The 25,415-nt window shown below is 36.8% G+C and overlaps 1 protein-coding gene across 24 annotated transcripts in view; it reads left to right on the top strand.

Moving 5' to 3' along the window:
* WNK1 (WNK lysine deficient protein kinase 1) overlaps nt 1–25,415 on the top strand; it is a 145,093-nt gene that overhangs the window by 28,626 nt on the left and 91,052 nt on the right. For all 24 annotated transcript variants that reach the window (XM_003934471.4, XM_003934470.4, XM_010345034.3 and 21 more), the window contains exon 2: nt 25,120–25,292. In XM_003934471.4, the coding sequence (XP_003934520.2) occupies nt 25,120–25,292 (173 nt within the window). The remainder of the gene's footprint in view (nt 1–25,119; nt 25,293–25,415) is intronic.

Here is a 25,415-nt window from a genome sequence, read left to right on the forward strand (position 1 = left end):
TTTTTGAGACGGAGTTTTGCTCCTCTTGCCCAGGCTGTCGTGCAGTGGTGCGATCTCAGCTCACTGCAACCTCTGCCTGCCAGGTTCTCTCAAGTAGCTGAGATTACAGGCATGAGCCACTATGTCCGGCTAATTTTGTATTTTTAGTAGAGATGGGGTTTCCACGTTGGTCAGGCTGGTCTCGAACTTCTGAGCTCAAGTGATCCACCTGCTTCTGCCTCCCAAAGTGCTGGGATTACAGGCCTGAGCCACTGCACCCAACTGGGCTGCTTGTTTTGATTTTTAAGAATAGTGAACATACTTAAAAATTCCCAAGGAATCTGTCTTGACCTGTGTATGTTTGTGTAAAAGCTACATTGTGGACTTTTTGAAAAAGAACATATAATAACCAATTTAGTTGAATGCAACATGCTCTGTGAGAATAAGGGCTTATGAAAAACTGCTAATCACAGTTGATTTTAGAAAGACAAAAGTCTTTTGATGTCTCATATCTTAGTGTTATTACGAGTTAATAGCCTATTATTTTGTTTAGTGTTTACTCTGTCTTACCTTTCTTTTTTCTTTCCATTCTTTCCTTTCCTTTCTTTCTTTTTCTTTTTGAAGGGAACTTAAGTATATCTTTTGGTTCTTTCTGCCTGATCTCTTCCTCTTAATTTTAGAGATGAAGATATGGAAGTCCAAAGAGATTTACTTGATCATTTGACTAGGAAAGCCAGGTTTAGCCAGGTCTTCTAGGGAAATGAATTATCGCCATAGTGAAAAAATAAGGGAAATGTGCTATTTTTAGATTCTAGAGACAATTCCCTTAAGATCTTCTAAACTCAAGACAGCTTGATATTTGAAAAAAGGGGTATAAAACTTTTTTTTAAGGGTTGGCAAATTGTAGTAAATATTGTGGATGTCATAGTACCAAAATATATAGTAATTAAGTAACATAATTAGAATAGAAATCTAGAAATGTCAGTAATAGAATTTTACTGTTTCTCTTTCTCATGCCCCACATACATACACACACACTCTCTCTCTCTCTCTCTCTCTCTCTCTCTCACACACACACACACACACACACACACACACACACAGTTAAAATTATGAACATATAATAAAGGACTTTCTTATTAACTAAGAGAAAAAGAGACAATTACTACATGAATAGAGAGGCCTGTCTGGAAATTTTTATGTATATGCACAAGATTTCAGTGATAACAGAGTGCTGTTATAAATAATGATCATAAAGTAGTTATAAATTATATAATGTATGTGAAAATTTTTTTTTTGTACAGCATGGTTCTTAATTTATCTGAAATATAGAACTGTGCATTTCTTTAATACCATTCTCTTGTAGCTTATACTTGACCCAAAAGGTTCTTTGAGACAGCTTTTTTAAAAAAAATTACATTTCTTATTACATTTCATATCTAACCTGCCACCCTAAGAAGGAAAGCCATTTTAGTTCATCAGGTATTTATTAACAATTTCACTTTGTGAAAGATATTGAAGCGGGAAGATAAAATTGTCATTTGTGGCTTACCTGCCACAGGATATTGTGTTTAAAGTATATGATGTTAATATAATTGATGCCCTTTCTTGATAATTTTTTAATCTTAAATCTTAAATTGGGAGAGGATTTTTCTTCTTAGCCTTTTTATTTTTATACATATGGTGATCCAAGAGTCATGTATTAGCTCAAGTTTAGAATACATCATAATGCCACTGCCTTCACTTCCAGGCTCCAATTGGAAATAGCGGTTTTATTCTACCCAGGTCCTATCAGAGGGTACATAACGGAGGGGAATTACAGGATTTCCCAGTACACCAAATTGCTGGTAGGCCTAAATACAGGAACTTTTAAATTATCTTGGTTATACCTAAACGTTGCTACTCCCCTACCCTAGCCCCACAAAAGTGAGAGAGTTTGTCAAGGCAAAGTTTTTTGAAGGAAGAAGTTAGCCATATGAAATGGGAGAGGGAAAAAATGTATATTGTAAGCTGAGGAAGAGCACAGGTCTAAAGGTGAGAGAGAGCTTGGCGCAGAACTACAGTAGTATATGTATTAGTTCTGATTAATACATGTTTCTATTTTTGTGATAGTTTTTTTTGTTTTGTTTTGTTTTTGTTTTTGTTTTAAGATGGAGTCTTGCTCTGTCACTTAGGCTGGAGTGCAGTGGTGTAATCTTGGCTCACTCAAAGATTACAGTGAGCCAAAATTACACCTGTGCACTCTGGCTTCTAGTGATTCTCCCTGCCTCAGCCTCCCAAGTAGCTAGGAATACAGGCACATGCCACCTAATACAGGCTAAGTTTTTGGATTTTTAGGAGAGATGGTCTTTTACCATGTTGGCCAGGCTGGTCTGGAACTCTTTACCTCGTGATCCACCTGCCTCAGCCTCCCAAAGTGATGGGATTACAGGTGTGAGCCATTGCGCCCAGCCAATGTTGTTATTCTTGTAAGGAAAAAACTTACAAAGAGGAATATATTTACATTGTTTTGTTTAAGAGTAAAGCCATATAAAAAAATTTATAGAAGAATCTGAAAGTTCCTTCTTGACCAGGCGTCCCCAAACTACGGCCCTGCGGGCCGCATGCGGACCCCTGAGGCCATTTATCCGGCTCCCTGCCGCACTTCAGGAAGGGGCACCTCTTTCATTGGTGGTCAGTGAGAGGAGCACAGTATGTGGCAGCCCTCCAGCGGTCTGAGGGACAGTGAACTGGCCCCCTGTGTAAAAAGTTTGGGGGCGCCTGTTCTTGACCCTAACCTCCTTTACTCGTTTGCCCAAAGGCAACCATGTATTTGTATGTGTTTCCAGTTTTTCATGCTTTTACATAAATATATGCTGACATTTAAAAAAATTATGTAAACATATTCTGTGATTTTTTTTTTCCCCTCTTTAATTTATGGAGTTCTTATTAGGTCTAGTGAACGTAGGACAAGAGACAACTTGGATTTACATACCTTTAAGCTTCTGTTTTCTTCATGTGTAAAATGAGGGTAATGGCATATATCTTTTAGGGTTATTACAAGGTTTAAATGAGACTACATATGGACTCTTCAGTGTGGCAACTAAGTGTGGGTAAACTAACATACAGTAGCTGGCATTATTAATAAGCTTCTATCAACATTCCAACATACTTCTAAACAGTCCAGCGTACTTCTATATGATCCTCCTGTACCTAAGAAATAAACTTAAAGCAATAGAGCACAATTAGCCAGCCATTTAAATTTAGAGAGTAACATCTTCATGTGGCCTAGTAAAAATTACTGTTACCAAATAATAGGCTTTTTATGATGAATGAGTCAGACCTTTTTCTCTGTGGTTTTTAGAATCATTGAGATACCTAATTCTTAGCTGTTTAATGGATGAACTTTGTAAAATAGAGCTTACCAAAGTTGGATGACTAGAAAAGTCTGTAAAGTTAAAAAGGAGAAAACGTGTTGCTTCTCCTAATTGATGTACATTAAAACAAGGAGACCACCTAAAGAGCTAAATAGTAAATTTAGGTCAAAAATAATGATAGTATTTCTTTTTTCAATGGGTAGTAAACATTGGAAATAATTATTCCAAATAGAGAGGTTGATAACAGTTTTCAAAAGGATCAGGATAATAGAGATTCATATCAGGTGACAGTATGGTTTTAGAACTCTCACTCCTACTTTTTCCTAAATGAAGTGGGCCATTTCTTCTCACTGTCTATCTATCTGTGTCTGTCTGTCTGTCTGTCTGTCTGTCTGTGGGCCATTTCTTCTCACTGTCTATCTATCTGTCTGTCTGTCTATCTGTCTATCTATCTATTTATTCTTGTCTGGCCCTGAGACAGAATACTGGATTAGAAGCACTATAGTTTGACTAAATATGGCAGTTCTTAAATTTATATAATGATGGTTTGCATTATTTTTGCATTTTGCATTTTTATAAACAGCTTTATTGAGATAATTCACATACTGTATCATTCACTTGGTTAAAATGTACAATTCAATTTTAAAAATACATTCAGAATTGTGCAAACATCACAATACTAAATTTTAGAACGTTTTAATCACCTACTAAAAAAAAAAATTTCCCCTCAACTCTTCCAGTTGTGTGGATAACCACTAACCTACTTTGTCTCTAGATTTGCCTATTCTGGACATTTTATATAAGTGGAATTGTGATTGAATTTTTTCACTTAGTATAATCTTTTAACATCCATCCATGTTGTAGCATGGATCAGCATTTCATTTTTATGGTTGGGTAATATTTGATTGTATGTAGATACCATTGTGTTTATTCATCAGTTGGTTGACATTTGTGTTGTTTCCAATTTTGGGTTATTATGAATAATGCTGCTATAAACATTCACTTATAAGGTTTTATATTAAAATGTACTTTAATTTCTCTTGACCAGATACTGAAGAGTGAAATTGCTGAGTCATATGGTAACTCTGTTGAACCTTTTGAGGAACTGCCAACCTGTTTTTCAAAGTGGCTGTTCCATTTTACATTCTCTCCAGCAGTGAATGAGGGTTCCAATTTCTCTACATCCTCTTCTGCGCTAATAAGATTAAGGATAATGTTAGCTGTGGGGTTTTCCTAGATGCCATTTATCTGAAGATGTTCCTTTCTCCTACTTGGTTGAATGGTTGAATTTTTTTTTTTTTTTTAAACGAATGAGTGTTGGATTTTGTTCCGTGCCTTTTCTGTGTCTGTGGAGATAGTCTTATGGGTTTGTACTCTTATGGGGTGTACTACACTGATTTTTGGATGTTAAACCTTGCATTCCTGGGATAAATCCCATGTGGCCATGGGAAATAATCATTTTTAGTTGTTGCCGGATTTGTTTTGCTTGTATTTTGGTGAGGATTTTTGTGTTTGTATTTATAAGGAATATTGTTCTTTTAAAATATTTATTCATTTATTAGAGACAGTTTTACTCTGTCACTAGGCTGGAGTACAGTGGTACAGTCATGGCTCAAATGAACTCAAGCAATCCTCCCACCTCAGTCTTCCAAGTAGCTAAGACTATGGGGATGTATCATCACGCTTGGCTAATTTTTTTTTTTTTTTTTTTTTTTTTTAATTTTTGTAGAGACAGGGTCTTGCTGTGTTGCCCAAGCTGGTCTTGCTCTAACCTCAAGTGATCCTCCTGCCTTGGCCTCCTGAAAAACTAGAATTACAGTCATGAGCCACCATGCCTGGCCAAGATACTGTTCTTTAGTTTTCTTGAGCTGTCTGTATCTAGTGTTGGTGTTAGGTTAATACTGGCCTCATAGAATTCCTTTTATATTTTTTGGAGTAATTTGAAGAATTGATGTCAATTATTTAAGTGTTTTATAGAACTCATCAGTGAAGTGATCTGGGCCTGGGCTTTTCATTGTGGAAAGTTTGTTAAATTACTAATTGAGTCTCCTTTCTTATTATAGGTCTATTCAGATTTTCTTTTTTTTTCTTGAGTTGGTTTCTGTTATGGTTTGACTCTGTGTCCCCACAGAAGTCTCACCTTGAATTATAATAATCTCCATGTGTCAAGGGTGGGGCCAGCTGGAGATAATTAAATCATTGGGGCAGTTTCCTCCATGCTGTTCTCATGATAGTGAATAGGTCTCACAAGATCTGATGGTCTGATAATGGAAACGGTTTGGCTTGGCTCTCATTCTCTGCTAGCTGCCATTGACGTAAGACATGACTTGTTCCTCCTCATCTTCTGCCATGATTCTGAGGTCTCATGGAACTGTGAGTCCAAGTAAACTTCTTTCTTTCATAAATTGTCTAGTCTTGAGTATGTCTTTATCAGCAGCATGGAAACCGACTAAAACAGTTTCTATAGTTCGTGTCTTTCTAGGAATTTCTTTCCATTTTATCTAGATCATCTACTCTCTTGCTCTATAGTTTCTTGAAGTATGCCCGTTGTAATAGGCCATGTAAATGTAATAGCTTTACTGATACTGTTGCTTACTATTTTCTCTTTGTTCCTTTAAAGAAAAAAAATTTTATGCCTTAAGGTTAATTTAACATTTCTCTTTTTATCCATTGGCTTAATAAGTGTCGTCTTCTTTTTGAGACAGAGTCACACTTTGTCACCCAGGCTGGAGTGCACTGGTGCAAATCTCAGCAGACTGCAACCTCCGCCTCTCGGATTCAAGTGGCCCTCCCACCTCAGCCTCTCAAGTAGCTGCATGTGCCCGCCACCATGCCCAGCTAATTTTTCTATGTGTTTGTAGAGACAGGGTTTCACCATGTTGTCCAGGCTGGTCTTGAATTTCCAAGCTCAAGTGATTTTTCCTTCCTGGCCTCCCAAAGTATTGGAATTACAGGCACGAGCCACTGCTCCTGACCACATATCTTATTTTTAGTATTTTTTTTTTTAGTGGTTGCTCTTGTGCTTATAATACTACACATTTTAAATTAATCTACCTTCAAATAATATTCTACCCTTCAAGATTATTATAAGGACCTTTTAACAGTAGATTCTCAATTCCTTTATTCAATCCATTGTGCTACTTGTCATGTATTTTTCTGAAGTATAGGAACCAGAAAAATTGTAAGGCAGAGGAGTAGGAAATACATACTTTCCTATGTTATGCAATAAGGAGGTTGGTAACTGGAAAGAGAAAAGGGAGTGACTATCTGAGAAATTCAGAAAGAATATAATCAGAATTCTTAATGAAATTTGAAACCTCAGGTGATCCACCTACCTCAGCCTCCCAAAGTGCTGGGATTATAGGCATGAGCCACCGAGCATGACCGAAATCTCACTGAGGTTGAATGATCAGTTTGGGGTAACTTAAATTTCTTTGTGGCTATAGACAGACCCATTTCAAGAAGTCTCCCTACCTAACCATTTTTCCTGCCTCTAAAAAACGAAACCAGAAAGTTCTGAGAATCATCTTAGACTTCTCTTCCTCCTTTATAGCTTCATTTCCCATTTCTAATCAACCACCTTGTCATTTTGATTCTCCCTCTTCTGCACCAATACATCAAAAATGCTCTTCCTAAGACTAATTACACTGCTCTGAGTTCCACACCAGTGCAAGCATGCTGAATCTTATAAGATGCAAATTTGATCACATCTTTGAAGATTTTCGGTGAGCCGGGCGCGGTGGCTCAAGCCTGTAATCCCAGCACTTTGGGAGGCTGAGGCGGGTGGATCACGAGGTCAAGAGATCGAGACCATCCTGGTCAACATGGTGAAACCCCGTCTCTACTAAAGATACAAAAAAATTAGCTGGGCATGGTGGCACGTGCCTGCAATCCCAGCTACTCAGGAGGCTGAGGCAGGAGAATTGCTTGAACCCAGGAGGCGGAGGTTGCGGTGAGCCGAGATCGCGCCATTGCACTCCAGCCTGGGTAACAAGAGCGAAACTCCGTCTCAAAAAAAAAAAAAAAAAAGATTTTCGGTGGTGCCCTGTTCTCCACAGTATAAATTTTAATCTCCTATTGTTATGTGAAGTTCTCAAGATTTTAGTGTTTATCCAATCTTCTCTTCCTACCATCTCTTCTAAAATTATATTAAAATTCCCAGACTTTAAGATACTACACGGCTGGGCGCGGTGGCTCACGCCTGTAATCCCAGCACTTTGGGAGGCCGAGGCAGGTGGATCACGAAGTCAAGAGATCGAGACCATCCTGGTCAACATGGTGAAACCCCGTCTCTACTAAAAATACAAAAAATTAGCTGGGCATGGTGACGCATGCCTGTAATCCCAGCTACTCAGGCGGCTGAGGCAGGAGAATTGCCTGAACCCAGGAAGCGGAGGTTGTGGTGAGCCGAGATCACGCCATTGCATTCCAGCCTGGGTAACAAGCGAAACTCTGTCTCAAAAAAAAAAAAAAAAAGATACTACACACATGCTGATTTTCATTTCCACACACACATTCTTTTTGCATTCCTATTAGATTTATAGTCATTCAGATAAGTAAATGTTTATTTAAAGAATCCTTTCAGACAGAAATTAATCTCTTTTTTTGTCTCCTTATTGTACTTACATGTTCTTATACTGATTGTGTCATTCTTACTGTGATTAATTCTTTCAGGCTGTTGCTATTATTGTTAGATGGATATTGGGTCCAATAAAGATTGGCATAATTTAACTAGAATTTAATAACATTTTTCCATTTTTATAATTTTTTCTATATAAGAGAAATATCAGATTAGTGGTTTTGAATCCGTATTGTAATGTAAATTTCTTCATACAAATAAATTTAAGTTTTATTAAAAGGTAGATTTGGGGAGGGGGAACATTAGATTTTAAAATGATCATAATAATACAGCAGCAATCCTAATGATAGTATGCAGATTTTCAGTATTCAGTTAGTGTCAGTTTTAACGTTAGGTAATTTACCTATGCCATACTTTTATTTATTATTGCATCAGATTCAGACAGTTACTCTACTTTGTAAGATGACCATAATACCCTCACTCTCTTAAAACCACTATCTGGCTGGGCGAAGTGGCTCACGCCTGTAATCCCAGCACTTTGGGAGGCTGAGGTGGGCTGATCATTTGAGGTCAGGAGTTCAAGACCAGGCTGGTCAACACCGTGAAACCCTGTCTCTACTAAAAATACAAAAAAATTAGCTGGGCACAATGACAGGCACCTGTAATCCCAGGTACTCTGGAGGCTGAGACAGGAGAATTGCTTGAACCTAGGAGGTAGAGGTTGCAGAGACTGCGCCACTGCATTCCAGCCTGGGTGACAGAGTAAGACCCCATCTCAAAAAAAAAAAAAAAAATCACTAATCTCTGTTCTATGTATTTTACATTGTGAAGATGAGTAATATTTATAGCTGCCTTCTGTGTTTTAAAATGTCTAAAAGTAAAAATCAAGTGTTTCTGGCTGACATTTATCTCTAAGGTTAGTAGTTATGGATAGAGTTCCTGTTTGTACTTCCTTGTTCTGCTTATCATTTCAATTTGCCTTGATTTTTTTTCTTGATGCATTTTCAGACTTTTCATTTTCCCATCCAATATATCGAATCCTCTGCCTTCCTAGGGAATTCTTCAGACTATTCTGCTAATCTGAACTTACTGTTTTCTTAGTTTGCTGCACAGCTGTCTTTCTTTTTTCTTTTAATCATGTTCCTTTTTTTAAATAAATTATTTTAAAATCTATGAATACATATTTAAGTGTCTTGCTATTAAGAAAATATGCATGTGTAATAAGCTTTGCCTCCACATATGAAAATACTTTTCCTTTTAAAAAAAAAGTCTGGTTTTGTTTAGAATTCTGTTTATTTCATTTTCCTTCTTGACACTCCTGGTATTTCTCCCCATCCCCTAGATACGTTTTGGTTTTGGAATCTTCCCTTAATGGAATGGGTCTCCCCTCTTTAGTTTTGTTTTTACTTTTTCTCTACCATCTGTAGACCCGTGTAATATGTTTTTCTGTTTTGGTAAGTGTTTCGATTCTTGGATATCCTTCACTCCTTCATTTTTCTGTATTCTCTTTTTTTCAGGGCATATATTATTTGTAGGTTGGAATTCTTGGAATAACCTTCCCGTCCCCAACTACTTGCCTGACATTTTAGCTTAACATTATTTTTGCAAGCTTTCGTTGAATTCTTGTCATGGTGAGCATGTCTTTTTTGAGACAGAATCTTGCTCTGTTGTCCAGGCTAAAGTGCAGTGGCATGATGATTTCAGCTTACCGTAGCCTCAGCCTCCTGGGCTCAAGCGATCCTCCCACTTCAGCCTCTTGAGCAGCTGAGACCTCAGGCATGTGCCACCATGTCTGTCTAATTTTTGTATCTTTTTTTGGTAGAGATGTGGTTTCACCCTGTTTCCCAGGCTGGTCACAAACTCTTGAGCGCAATCCACCCACCTTTTCCCTCACCCACCTTGGCCTCCTAGAGTGCTGGGATTACAGGCATGAGCCACCGCACCCAGCCTGCATGTCTTTCAATCTGAGATTTGCTTGCCCATTACCATTATCTGTTCTTACTTTATAATACTACAGTATTTTTATGCCTTCTCTAAAGTAAAAGATTTCTTACAAAATTATAAAAATAGATTGGGCAGAGTAGCTCACGCCTTGTAATCCCAGCATTTTGGAGGCTGAAACAGGAGGATTGCTTGAGGCCAGGAATTCAGGGCCAACCTGGGCAACATAGTGAGACCCAGTCGTTAAAAAAGTTTTTATTGTTTTTTGTTTTTTTTTAGATAGAGTCTTGCTCTGTCGCCAGGCATCAGGCCGGAGTGCAGTGGCGGGATCTCGGCCCACTGCAACCTCCACCTCCCGGTTTCAAACAATTCTCCTGCCTCAGCCTCCCGAGTAGCTGGGACTACAGGCACATGCCACCACGCCAAGTTAATTATTGTATTTCTAGTAGAGACAGGGTTTCACCGTGTTGGCCAGGATGGTCTTGATCTCTTGACCTCATGATCCGCCCACCTCAGCCTCCCAAAGTGCTGGAATTACAGGCATGAGCCACTACACCCAGCCAGAAAAGTTTTTATTTATTTATTTTTTGAGATGGAATTTTGCTCTGTTTTCCAGGCTGGAGTGCAGTGGCACAGTCTCAACTCACTGCAACCTCCACCTCCTGGATTCAAATGATTCTCCTGCCTCAGCCTCCTGAGTAGCTGGGATTACAGGTGCATGCCACCACACCTGGCTAATTTTTGTATTTTTAGTAGAGACAGGTTTTCACCATGTTGGCCGGGCTGTTCTCAAACTCCTGACCTCAAGTGATCCACCCGCCTCGGCCTCCCAAAGTGCTGGATTACAGTGGTGAACCACCATGCTTGGCCTACAGAAAGTTTTTAAAGAAAATTACAGAAACTCTTTGTGGACAAGATAAGAGAATACAAATCTAAGCGACAGACAGCTGGAGGACCTGTTGATTCTGGTCCAGAGTATCAGCAAGATCTGGAGAGGGAGCTTTTTAAGCTCAAGCAAATGTTTGGTAAAGGAGACATGAATACCTTCCCCACCTTCAAATTTGAAGATCCCAAATTTGAAGTCATTGATAAACCCCCTGCCTGAAGAAATAAAGTAAAATTAATCTGGTAATTTTTCATGGGTTAGTTACACAACTAGTTAGAAGTTTCAGAATAAACATACATTTCACAACAACAACAACAAAAAAGAAAATTAGGTAGGCGTGGTAGTGCTCACCCATAGTCCCAGCTACTTGGGAGGCTGAGGTGGTAGGATCACTTGAGCCTGGGAGGTTAAGTCTGCAATGATCTAGGATTGTACTGCTGCACTCCAGCCTGGGCAATAGAGTTGAGACCCTGTCTCAAAAAAAAAGAAAAAATTTTTAAGTGAATATTTATTTTGACTGAAAGAAAAAATGACAAAAAATTATAAACTTAAAAGAAGTAATATCAAAAATATCACAAAATCCAGAAAAAAAACATTTATTGAGACCTGACACATCCTACTTTTGTTTTTCCTTCATTTTTTGGCTTTACCTTTGATCACCTTTTTATATGTCAGTGAGTTTGTAATACTTTATATACAGAAAATATATAACTTAAAATATACCACTTTAAAAAGTGTATTCTATTTCCTGAATTTTTGTTTCTCCGGGGTAATTTCCCCTTTTTGATGGGAAGAATATTTTATCTTTGCAGGTTCTCAAGTGTGATGATCTGTGGGCCTGTTGATATTTAAGAATGAGGCTTAATATGAGACAAACTCTGTATTTAGAGTTTGTCTCTTTATTTAGAGCCCATAGTAAGCTTGTTAACAGTCAGACTTCATTCTCAGGTGAAGAATGGTCAGGAGGCCCCCAAAATAACAGATGGTAAGGGATTTTGTTGTGGGATGTAATGGCCCTATTAGTCGTTTTGGTATCTTTAGAGGAGAGCCTTAATTTCCTGCCTACCCAAGGGTAAGCAGTGGGTGATCATTTTGCTGTGTGCACAGAGGGGAAGAGGCATTGATTAGTCTGTCCTACAGATTCTTCTTTTTTAAAAATCTCATGTCTCATTTCTCCTTTACTGGATCTTTCATTGTTTTTAGAGGAAAGGTATTGGTTCCTTTCTCAGGTACCCTCCAACTACATTTTAGGTTATTACTTCTTGGTCCAGAATGTCACCATTTGTATTTGCTGATGGCTCCTCTCTCATACTCTATTATTTGCATTTAATATTTTTTTCTGTAACTTTCTTGAATAATGTTAATGGGGGCTGGAGGGAAAGCAGGTAACAGTAAAGTAAGATGTTTATATTGCCATTCTGAATTGTAAGCCCCTGCAGACATCCTAAATTCTGTTAATGGATGTTAAATCACCTTTCAATATGGAGGGACAAGGCTGTTCCTTGGTGTCATGTGTATAGCTCTTTGGTTGTTTGCTTAGCAGAGTTGAAAAATTGAGGAGGCAGAGGTCTATGTATATATTTGGTTCAGAATAGTATCTCATTAGCAACTCCCAATATAACCTTTTCTTAAAGTGCAGTGGCATGATCACACTCATTGCAGCCTCAGTCTCCTGGGGGGGTCAAGGGATTCTCCCACCTCAGCCTCCATAGTAGCTGGGACTACAGCTATGTAGTCCTGACTCTTTTTTTTTTTTTTTTTTTTTTTTAAAAAAAGAGACAAGATCTGGCTCTATTGCCCAAGCTGGTCTCAAACTCCTGGCCTCAAGTGGTCCTACTGCCTTGGCCTCTCAAAAGTGCTGGGATTACAGGCGTGAGCCACCGTGCCCAGCAAACCAATCCTATTTTTCCCACTAAAATAATCGTAAAATCAGGAATGAATGAAAGCTCCCATCATTACTACAAATGAAAATTGACAGACATAAAGACAGAACTCTGGGAGTAAGTGGTACCAGTGATGAGGGAGATTAAATCAGAGAAATACCATATAAATTTCAATTTGTAGAACATGTATTTACTCTGTTTTTTGAAATGTTGACCACCAGGAGGAAAAATCCTTGTATATCCCCTTGTTTATTTAAAAGTCGGACCTGGAGCCCCTGCTAACTGGAAAAATAAGCAGCCATCAACTTATCCTCACAGTTTCTTACACATAAGCATATTAGTAAAATTAGGGTAATGGAGAAGAGGGCTGTGGAAATGGGAAACTGATATTGTACATGTAGTGTACTTGGGCATTATTATCCAAAAATATGGTACAGATACTTCTAGAAATAATAGATATTTTTAGGTTGTATGTAAATGAACATTTTAAAGCTCTAAAATTTCTTTTAGTAACTACAGCAGTTTGGTTAAGAGGATGCTAAAATAGGTGGTAAGTACCTGTTTTTTGATGTCAAAAATATCAGGTAAATATTATAGCTGATTATTAGTTTTGGCAAAACATTGTGCAAGTGGTAGACAAATGACAGAAACTTGAGAACCATTTCCTCTAGTAAAAAAGTTTACTAGACACTGGCAATAGTACTGCTTTTTACACATATCACAGTTGTAATATGTGGAGGGAGTTTGACTTTCACTTGTTTCAGACAGTGGGGTCATGAACACTAGGTTTGGATGAACTGTCCTTGTTCAATATCAAGTTGTATTATGATTGATATGGAAATGACTTTGACTTACTGCTGAAGCCCTGATACTGAACAAATCTGATTTTGTTGAATCTTTTTTTTCCCTCTAGAAGTAAAAAAGGCAGTTTTAAGAAAGCATCCTGGCCAGGCGTGGTGGCTCACATCTATAATCCCAGCATTTTGCGGGGCCGAGGTGGGCAGATCACCTGAGGTCGGGAGTTCAAGACCTGCCTGACCAACATGGAGAATCCCCCTTTCTACTAAAAATACAAAATTAGCCGAGCATGGTGGTTGCATGCCTGTGATCCAGGCTACTCAAGAGGCTGAGGCAGGAGAATGGCTTGAACCCAAGAGGTGGAGGTTGCGGTGAGCTGTGATTGCACCGTTGCACTCCAGCCTGGTCAACAAGAGTGAAACTCAGTCTCGAAAATAAAAACCACAAACAAACAAACAAAAAAATCCTTTACTTAATTTTCAGTTTCTTCTTTGAAAACGGTTTGGAAGTATAGGGGGTTGGAATTGATCTCTTGTCACAGAATTTAAAGGTTAAGACTGGGGAATTACATTTGTTTCTAAATGAAATTATTATGATTCTATGTAAACTGAAACTACAGTGTGAAGATGGGCAGTAAATGAAATATTTTTGAAGCAGCAACTGATTTTTTTTTTTTGTCAGATTCTGTAGCCAGCCCGAGGCCATAAATAAATGTAGTCAGAACTAGTTTCATAAAGTTAGATGGATACATTCAATAAATAAGAACCTTTCTTGATAGTATTCATATTTTGAACTTGAAGAGCAAAATTTAGTCAAAAAATGTGTCAGACACATCACCAAAAAAGAAAAAGAATAAATTTGAAAAAATTGATGTGTGCATTCTTTTTTCCCTGGATTGATAAGCAGCTTCTAATAGTATGCTAATTCACAGATTAGTTTTATGTAATATAAACTATAGTTAGATAAATAATGGCTACTTTGAAAATTCACCGTAAATGCTGCTGATTTGACAAGGAAATGTGTTTAATTATACACTAACGATGGCCTTCCCTGTTGGGGTAGAAAATTAGTTTATTTTAAAAGATTACAAAATAGCAGGATTGAGCAATGTAAGTACAGAAATAACATTTATATAAAAATCAAAGTGCAAAGCAGTATAGTATGTCACAAATAAGTAATATGTTGTAAAACTATAAAAATATACAATAGGATGATAAATACCATATTCTAGTCAGTGGCTCTGGGGATGTGGAGAGAGGAATTGTGGTATTTCATAGAAAATAATCTAAAATAAATATGGCAAAACAGGAAGTTACAGATATCAGAGGGACATATATAGGGGCTTGCATATTTCACATTTCTGTATGCTTGAAAAAGTTTATATAAATTTTTTTATTTGTAATTACCTACTGATCATCTAACAGTGACTTTTTAAAAGTAATATGCTAAAACCAACCCATTGAATGAAATGACGGATTAAATTGTAACAATATTAATGCAGACAACTCTGTTTTCTAGTTATGCTTATCAAGAGATCAGTGTTGAAGTAGAATTATTTACTTGCTTTGCAAATAAGAAAATGTAAAATTTTAAACTTTTCTCTTATTTAAGGAGCTAAGATAACCAATAGACACTGTTTTTCTCATGTACATCATCAAGTCTTTACCAAGTATAGGAAGTAGAACAGTATCTGTATCTTCAAAGTTCTTAGTATACTTCTCTCTAGTAATATCTCCTTGCCTCCCCATACTGAATTTTACATTTCATTTTCTTGTCTTAAGTGTCAAGGGGAAGGTTCTTCAAAATCAAGTAATGTTCAGCCTTTTTGGTAGTGAAATAATATAACATAAATTTACCATTTTAACCATTTAAAAGTAACTTAAAAGTATATAATTTTGTGGCATTAAGCACATTCACAGTGTTGTGCAATTACTGTCATCCATATCCAGAATGTTTTCAGCATCCTAAACTGAAACTTTTTTTTTTTTTTGGTGACAGAGTCTTGCTCTGTTGTCCAGGCTGGAGTGTAATGGCTCGATCTCATCTGACTGCAACCTACACCTCCCAGGTTGAAGCAGTTCTCCTGCCTCACCCTCCCGAGTAGCTGGGATTGCAGTCTCTTGCCACCATGCCCAGCTAATTTGTGTATTTTTAGTAGAGATGGGGTTTGGCCAGGCTGGTCTCAAACTCCTGACCTCCGGTGATCAGTCTGCCTCAGCCTCCCAAAGTGCTGGGATTGCAGGCATGAGCCACCGTGCCTTGCCCCAAACCAAAAATCTTCACTCTTAAAAACTGAGTCCTCGTTGTCCCCTTTCCCTGGTCCCTGGTAACCTTTTTCTGCTTTCTGTTCGTATGAATTTGCCTATTCTAGGTGTACCTCATGTAAGTAGACTCACACATTCTTTATCTTTTTGTGTCTGGCTTATTTCACTTAGCATAATGTTCTCAAGGTTAATCTGAGTTGTACCCTGTGCCAAAATTTCATTCCTTTTAAATATTAAATAATATTCCTTTATATGTATATATTTTGTTTTCTGTTCATTTGTTGATGGATCCTTGGGTTGTTTTTACCCTTTGACTATTGTAAAAATGATGCTGTTAACCTTGTTGTTCATGTATCTGTTGGAGTGCCTGCTTTCAGTTTCTCAGGGTATATACTTAAAAGTGAAGTTGCTGAATTACATGGTAATTCTGTGTTCAACTTTTTGAGGGACTATCATGCTCTTTTCCACATTGTGTATACCATATACCATTTTACAATAATAGCAGTGCATAAGGATTTCAGTTTGTCCACAGCCTTGCCAACACTTTTTTCCCCCGCTGGCCCCACTTTTTTTTTTTTTTTTTGAAGGTGGGGTGGGTAACAGCCATTCTGATTGGTGTGAAGTGGCTATCTTATTGCTAAACATACTTTAAAGGAAAAAAGGACAGTTCTTTAATGTGACTTAAATTGTTAAAACATTGTATGTGTAAATAGAAAAAATACATATACACTCCTTGTGACTTACGATCTTATACAGCTTTAAGAGCAAAACCAATTTTCAAGTTAAGTGCAAATTAAAACCTACTGAAAGTAATGTTTTTGACAGTCTAAACCAAATTGTGACTGTCTTCCTTTAAATAACTTAATCTTATGTGAGAGTATCTATTTCAGTGACAAATTATAACTGCCGAAAGTTTAACTGCTGAAGGAATTCAGAGTAAATAGGGAAATTTGCTGACGTTAGGACATGCCAAACTACCTATAGTCAAAATTAATTAACAAAATTAATGATTAATGTAGCGAACTTATAAGTTGTCATTTAGATTGTCATTTTGTTGCTAATATGATTCAAAAAGCAAACTGCCTAATAAAGTCTTGGGGTCACCTACATGAGCCATAATACACATATATTAATTTTTAATTAGTTGTCTAAGTTAGAACCCAAAATTCTTTTTTTTTTTGAAATTTAAAGAAGAAAAGCAAAACTCTTTTTGCCACCTCTGATAATATTGATAGTACAAAATTAAGAAAATACTAACTTTTCTTGATGACTTCTTCAACAGCCTGTTTGAGCCTGTGAAATGTATTCAGGAATGCATATGGGAGAATAAATCACTGTGAATGGAGTAGCTGCCATAAAAATAATGTTCTTGATTTGTGTAATTATTTTCAGTTTTCATAGTACACTTAAAATATGTTGAATTCTCAAAATAATTCTTAGCTATTCAGGAAAGGCGGTGTTTCCATTTTACAAGCAAGGAAACTAAAACTCATGGCAGTTCTTTTAGAAATAGAAGTGTAAAAGAAGGAATAAGCATGGCATGTGACAATAATAAGAATCCTTATCTATAGTGGCTTGTTTTTGGAAAGTATTGAGAAATAAGATGGATCTAATTAATTTTGGAATTCGGGTTTGATGTAAGGAGTATTTTGCAAACTTGCTGGTCGTAAGAAATGCCTTCCTTGGAGATTGGGACCAGGGTCCTAGAATTTTTTCTTACCAAGTGTCCCTGAAGATTCTTATACTTAAGCAGAATTGGTTAATTATAAATTTACTATTTTTGAGCAAGGAGCTTGGTGTCATAAAAATAGTATCTGGGGGAATATCTGGATCTAAAGAGGGTAGGTTGAAGGGTGAAGAAAGTCATCAGGCAGTGTTTATTTTGATATGATATAGTTGTGGCTTTTATTAGTTTGAGACCATGGAAATGAAATATGGGGAATCATGGAATTGTAGAGATTGCCTGGGTAGACAAAGGGAAATAGGGAATGAATAGGTAAGCTGATTTGTAGAGAGACTTTCTAGGCTTGAACATATATTGAGTCTTTGCTCATAAAATGTCCAGTAGATATTTGGGTATCTAATTTGAATTCCAGAATTAGTAAAGCGTTACACTAAGTCACACCTTGCCAGGCATAAAGATACTGTATATTCTTATGTACATTCTCAGTATGTTCTCAATGTAAAACTCAGTTTCAGGTTGCATTTGTTGTAGAAATTGTTTCAGTTTTTGTGATTCTGGACTCTTCAAATCTTCACGCTGAGTTTCTGGGCTAGATCTCCCTACAAATTTGAAGTAGTTATTCCTTATTCCCCAGTAAGCATGGAGAAGAGGGAGAGAAAGGATAAGACTGAGCTGATAAGGAGAAGACCCTGTGGGGGTGGGGGGAAGATAGTACCCAAGTATTTAAAGTTAACAAGAGGCTGGGTGTGGTGGTTCATGCCTGTAATCCCAGCAGTTTGGAGGCCAAGGTGGAGAATTACTTGAATGAATTCTCCAAGTGGTTTGCGCCTATAATCCCAGCAGTTTGGGAGGCCAAGGCAGAGAATTACAAGAGTGAGACTCTGTCTCTTTTTTTTTTTTTTTCTTCCCTTAAGTTTATGAGTCCTCCCTCTTTTGCGTTATTTCTTTGAGTGAAAATCACATCAGGCACGCTGAAAACCTAACACTTTGTTTTTATATACTGAGTTTATTTTTTTTCTTGATTTCTTTCCTGAACAAAATGAAACAATTCTTTGAGATGCCTGTCTTTGTGATGTGCACAACCACTTTTGCTTTCTTGCGGTGGCAGATTCTTACAGGATGACCCACTAAGTTTCAGTGCTAATAACTCCATTCGAGCTTTTCAGTTCTGTTTTGTTGGTTTCCCCTTTGGCAAACCCACATTATCCTATTAAAAACCTTTGGGAACTGTTTCTTCCCCATTTGCTGCATGCAGAGTAACATTTTTCTCTCAAGTGTAAGATTTCCTTCCAATAGTGAGCAAGAATTTTTCTGTTTTTATTCTTATTCACATTCATCTTCTCTTTTCCTCCCCTTCTCAGCCTTCTTGCTTTCTTCAGGAAGATCTCCTCCAAAACCTCACCTATAGTAGTTTGAGTTTAACGCCGTTAGTTAGCTGCTTTCACATTCAAATCAATTTAATCTACTTTAAAAAAAAAAACTTTTCAAATTTACGTGAATGATTAGGTGTTGTTCTAAGTTTTGCTATGCAGTAGATACTGTAAGTCACTTAAAATAGTTTGCCTTTTTTTTTTTCCTTTTATTTAGAGATGGGGTTTTGCTACGATGCAGGCTGGTCACAAGCTTCTGGTCTCAAGTGATTCTCCTGCCCCAGCCTCCCAAAATAGTGGAATTATAGGTGTGAGCCACCATGCCTAGCCCTAGTTTGCCATTTTCTGTTTTATTATTTGTGGTTTTTTTAATTGCCTTTTCCCACATGTTCTAAGCCATTTTCTAATAGAACTAATTGTTTCTTTTCTTTTTGTGGTTCAGCTATTATATTTATCACCTACTTTTAGCATTAACCTAAAGTTTCCTGTCTATGCCAAGTCTCAGGTATTTTGGAATCCTATGTGACTTTGTGCCCTCCAAAGAGGGGAGAGAACAGCCTCTTAGACCCCAACTTTTACATACTCATGGCCCAGATTTGAAGATTAAGTGAAGGCTGCCTAATGAATAGAACCTATACAGTCTTATACATCTGGCTTGAGAAAACTCTCCTATCTCTCTCACTCTCTGTCTTTTAAAATTATTAACATTATTTTTTGAGATGGAGTTCCAATCTTGTCGCCCAGGCTAAAGTGCAATGGCGTGATCTCGGTTCACTGCAGTCTTCGCCTCCCAGGTTCAAGCAGTTCTCCTGCCTCAGCCTCCCAAGTAGCTGGGATTACAAGCACCCGCCACCACTCCTGGCTAATTTTTGTATTTTTCTTAGAGACAGGATTCCACTATGTTGACCAGGCTGGGCTGGAACTCCTGACCTCAGGTGACCTGCCTGCCTCAGCCTCCCAAATTGCTGGGATTACAGGCATGAACCACCGTGCCTGGCCTCCTATCTCTCTTATAAGTAGACTTTTCTTCTTCTTTGAAACAGAAACTTTTTGTAAATAAATACCGTATATAAAGATGAGCCATATTGGGAAGAAGAGACTGATAGAGGAGTAGAACAGCTAGGTAACCGGATTTTTTTTTTTTAACTATTCTTTTGAAAACTTTTTTCTTTTTCTTTTTCTCTTTTTTTTTTTTTTTCTTTTTTTTTGCCTGTCTGAAACTGGTACTATTTCAGAATGATAGATAAAAGTCTCCATGGAGAACCAGGGTATGTGATGCTATGTTTACCTGCCACCCCTCTCTCCCATAATTATCTTTTCACCTGTTGAGGAAAGTTGGACTCACATAGACTCTTCTTTATGGGATAGAACCTGAGTTTCATCTCTAAGGGTACCAGACTGGAAAGTCATAAAGAAATCTGCATAGGAATTTAATCTGTAGATTTGGCCACATAAAATGCAGGTGTAATTTTTATATTGTTTTTCAAAAAACCTTGAAAGCCATGTTAGTCTTTTTACTGTCTTTAACAGTTAATAATTTTTGCATGAAAATTGTTATTTTTCCAATCTTTCCTAGGCCTTCAATCTCTAATTATTCTGAAGTTTTTAAGAAGAGTTAGTTACCCACAGTTGATACTTCTGTCATCTTTGAATTGCTGTTACATCTTACAGGCCTATGAGGGAGAGTTGCCTGACTTAAATAATCATTTATATGTTTAATTTCTTTTAACATACAGAATAATTCTTTAAAATTTTTTTCTCTGTAAATTGTAACTGAAACCCATGCTGCACTCGAAAGCAATGTTTCAAACTCCTTTACTCTCTGCTTAAAGACAAGCTTTTATTTCTATACCCTAGCACCCAACAGCAATTAGTATCACTTTAAAAGATGAAATAGATGCCGATGTCTTTGCTAACTCAGTATGTTGCAGAAAATGATAAGGAGGGAGTATTCCAATATTGACCTAAAATATTTTAATCAAGAATTCCAGATACTTTTCTCCACCCATGTTTTGATATGTAGACTTACCATATGTGGTCTTAATTTAGTAGTAAAACTTTGACTATTGCACATACATAATACTAGAGAAATTTAAATGTTAATAAGACTTGAGGACCAGATAATTTTGGGGATTATCAGTTGTTTGCTGTAAAGTAAAAATTTTAAGTTTAATGAATGAAAACCAGTCTTTTACTGCTTCATTGGCACAATTGGTTTGGAAGGTTTGCTTCTGGATAAATAAAGTGAGCAATAGCAAAGGATGGGATTACTGCTTTAAAAATACTGAAATATAGGGTAAAGAGAGGAGAATATCAGAGGATATTTAAAATGAAGTAACTTCTTAAAAGCAAGGTACCAAAGATGTGCAGATTGTTATGAGGTCATTGTATTAAACCTTAGCATTGTGCTTCTCACTCAAGAAATTACATCAGCAAATAATCTACTGAGTTCTGTAATTTGGGTAGTACTGAGATGAACAGTTGTTTTAGTTGTTGCCTGACTCCCCATCCCCCAGTAGCCTGGAACTGTGCATGTTATGAAGAGATCATGTGACACTGATCCTTGGTTTTGTGAATTTATCCTGTCAAAACAACTTAATATAGATGGAAAGAAATGAATGAAATGAATAGAGTGGGTTCGCTGTATCAACTTTAGTTTATATTGAAAGTCATTAATGAATGCTGCCATTGGGATAGTATAGTATATTAAGGTCCCATTATGGAGTATTAAGCTCCATAATGGTGAAGAGAAGGTTCTAAAAAGCAACAGTGGCTAATCCGTTCTGATTCTTACTTGACGTTTTAAACCTACTTTAAACCTACAGTATTTTAAACTTATATCAGTTGTATTCATGATAATTTGATTGACAGTTGGTAATATTTATGCAATATATGGTTCCTCTTATTTTACCTTCAGCTATAATTTAGTAGAAAGTTTCTATTTCTTTTTAGTAATCTATTTATTATATAATAACAGACATAAACATGAATCTTCTGAGAAGAAAATTATTTTATAAGTTTTGCAAAATATTTAGAGTATATTTGTTGTCAATGAAACATGAGCTTTGAGCCAAATCTTTATCTCTTGTTCTGTTTTTCATGTGAATTTGAGGGAGATAATAAAATTTTTTGAGTCAGTTCATCTCATAAGGTTTTTCCGAGAATTAAATGAAGTAAAACAGCCAGCTAGTAAATAGCAAAAATTATTTTTAAAGCCTCAGCTGTTCCTTCTGCTCTGTGTTGTTTATGTTAGTTTTGATCTACTTTATTATTGTCTTAAGTCTTTTGGGTGCTAAAATAATGTACTTCTCTAAGATATTTTATGAAATGATTCTAGATTTTAAAAAAACAAGATTTAGTCATAGATGGAACAAGTGGACAAATTATTCAAAGAAGTCCCAAATTATTTAAGGTTCCCCCATCCCCTGCTTTGTTGATGATAATCTGTTCTCATGCAACTATATTTCTAACTGCAAACATTAAGCAGGGGTCCTCAGATCCCCTAAAATAAATAATACTTTTCAAAAAGGATAAAAACACTTAGATACATCAGGTAGCCTCTATGTACAGTATAGATGTCCTCTAGGCAAATTAGAGATAAAATAATTAAATATTTCTATGGAATTTTTAGATTGCCATTCAATGTATTCTAAAGGAAAATTATATATGGATTTTTGATGGCAAAGAAGGTTCCCTCTGTTTTTTTCCCTTCTATACTTTGCTATAAATAAGTAGTTGGCAGCTTTTTTACAATAAGCTTTTACAAACCATTTTAAAAAATTAAAAGCTGTGACCTTTGCAAGTGGTCATTCTGCATGGATTGTATTGGACTTAACTGAGACTCAGAGAGCCAATTTCAATTCTCATTTTTCTTTTAAGTCATAGGAATTTTTTATCCTTGGGGAAATGCTAACTGCTTATTAAGACACAAACATACACACTTTAAAAGGGGTATTGAGGGGAAAACACATTTATGGAATTCATTCAACAAATGGCTGTTGAAAAATCACTATGCTAGGTTGTCAGGTGCTAAAGATAGAACACCAAAAAGGTATTTCGTCACCGCCTTTTCATAACAAAATAAAGCCTCTGAGGGCTTATTCTATGGGGATAAGAGTCATTGTTACCTGTGATTAAGTGCTGTGAAAGAGACATGTGCATAGTTCATAAAAATATGGATCAGGGGAATGATATACCCTAGAATGAGAGACAGTCAGGGAAGATGTCCCCGAGGAAATGAATTGATCTTTGAAGGATGACTGGGCATTAACTTGGCAGAAAAGGCTGATAGGCATTCTAGATAGAAGGTACGACATATGTGAAAAGCATGGTATGTTTGAGAATGGAAAAAGTAAATGTGGCAAGAAATTAGGCTCAAAGTTTGGGTGAAGATCATTATGTGAAACCTCTAGATTGCAATGATTTTTAGCTTTATCCTAAAGGCTATAGAAAGCTGTTAAAAAGTTTTAAACAGAGTTATGACACTTAGACTCCATTTGTTTGATACAGTCTGATTTCAGAGATATTAAAAATGTCAAAAATAGTATTTCTAAGAATTAAATAGGCATATTAAGAATTGATTACATGGGCATTAAGAAATACTCTGACTAAAATATGGACAAAGTGAAAAAACGTAAAAGGACTAAAAACCAAAAAAACCTAAAACTGCAAGATGTGTGTAATAGGGAGGCACAGTGAAGAATTGATTTTGATAAAGACCCAAATAGAACTTCAGGAAATAAAAATACATTGAAATTAACTAAATGAGAAGTGCCACCTTCTTCACCCGTTGTCCCCAAATACTTTGACTTGACCTATGCCTCTCTATTCTCTGGGAAAGGCACATTTTATGAGGATAATTCAGGATGAAATAGCTCTGCTGCCTGTATCTGAGGCTTACTAGATAGGATATGTGACTTTGTGGATACAGGATGTAGCCTCTGACTGCGGGGTTAGAATAAAAGTGAAAAAGGAGTACGAAAGGGGGCTTTTGTGGAACTTTAAGAGAGGCCAATCTTGCAGTAATAATTTGAAGATGGAGCAAAACCCTGAGAGAAAGGGAGGAAGCTCCCAAGATGCTGGGAAAACCTGTGTGTTCATGAAGCAGGAGTGGAGTGGAGATTGGAGGGGATCATTGCAAATTGAGCTGTTGATTATCATGCCTCATTGAAATCTCAAATATAGGGTTACTGCTGAGTGGGGAGGGACAGATGCCTCCCCCAGCCATTAGGGCTGGTAAGATGGCTGGAGAATTTCTCCCCCACTGAAGCTTTTGGTATGCGCCTAGCCTTCCTGCTCCCCATATCCATTGGTTTTGATGCTAGTGAACAGAGTAGAAACAGGAGTAGTAACTTGGTAGTTTCTTTTTATTACATTCCTCATTAGGTACTTTTGGTGACAGACTGAGAACTCAAAGTTCAATTAATAATTGATGTAATAATGGAAGAGGAAAATTAATGAACAGGAAGGTAGATCTGAAAGCATTGCCCAAAAAGTAGCAGAGAGAGAGAAATGGAAAATGAGAGAGAAATTAAAGGATATTAAGGATAAAATAAGGTTATACACACATACATTTAAAAATTGTTTAAAAAGAAGAATTGGGAGGGGAAAAGAGAATGAGAGGAAACAGTGTTTAGAGAGATAGTAACTGAGAATTTTCCTGACTTGAAGACAGTGAATATTATTGCTTAAAAAAAAAATAGGCTTCACACAGTGGCTCACAGATGTAATCCGAGGCTTTGGGATGCCAACGTAGGAGGATCACTGGAAGTTCAAGACCAGCCTGTGCATCATAGCAAGACCTCATCTCTACAGAAATACTAAAAAGTTAGCCAGGCACGGTAGCACATGCCTGTAGTCCTAGTTACTCTGGAGGCTGAGGTGTGAGGATCCCTTGAGCCCAGGATTCGAGACTACAGTGAGCTGTGATAGCACTGCTGCACTCCAACCTTGGTCACAGAGTGAGCTGCTGTCTCTAAAAAAAAAAAAAAAAATGTTTTGGTTAAAGATACATTTATTTTAATCAATACAAAGATAGAACTAGAATTTATATTTAGATCTTTTTGCCTCCAAAGCCTATATGTTCATTTCCTGACATTAAATTGCATGTCTAGCAATTGATGACTTATTTTGGATATGGCAAGTTAACTGCACCTTACAAAAATGAGACTATCTGAGGTACACATTAACAGTAAAGATACTAAAATGATCTGAAGCATGAATTCATAAAATAAGCCAAAATCTGTCATTAGCATTTTTAGCATGTGCATTCTTTAAACACCATTGATCATGATTTAGTAATGTTTAGTATCTAAGATTAACTGTTTGATTTGGTGTTTTATCATTTTAAACCACATTCTGTTTTGGTTTTTGATTTTAGGATCGAAAGTTAACAAAGTCTGAGAGGCAGAGATTTAAAGAAGAAGCTGAAATGTTAAAGGGTCTTCAGCATCCCAATATTGTTAGATTTTATGATTCCTGGGAATCCACAGTAAAAGGAAAGAAGTGTATTGTTTTGGTGACCGAACTTATGACGTCTGGAACACTTAAAACGTAAGTGCATCACTATTCCAAAAGCTGACCAAGAAATATGAGATAATTTGATTTTAGAAATTTCAAGCCTACGAGTTTTACTTTTGTTGTCCAGCCTACTAAGAAAGGAGCAATCCTTCCAAC

Source organism: Saimiri boliviensis, chromosome 7 (genome assembly GCF_048565385.1).
Source record: "Saimiri boliviensis isolate mSaiBol1 chromosome 7, mSaiBol1.pri, whole genome shotgun sequence".
NCBI classification, from domain to species: Eukaryota; Metazoa; Chordata; class Mammalia; order Primates; family Cebidae; genus Saimiri; species Saimiri boliviensis.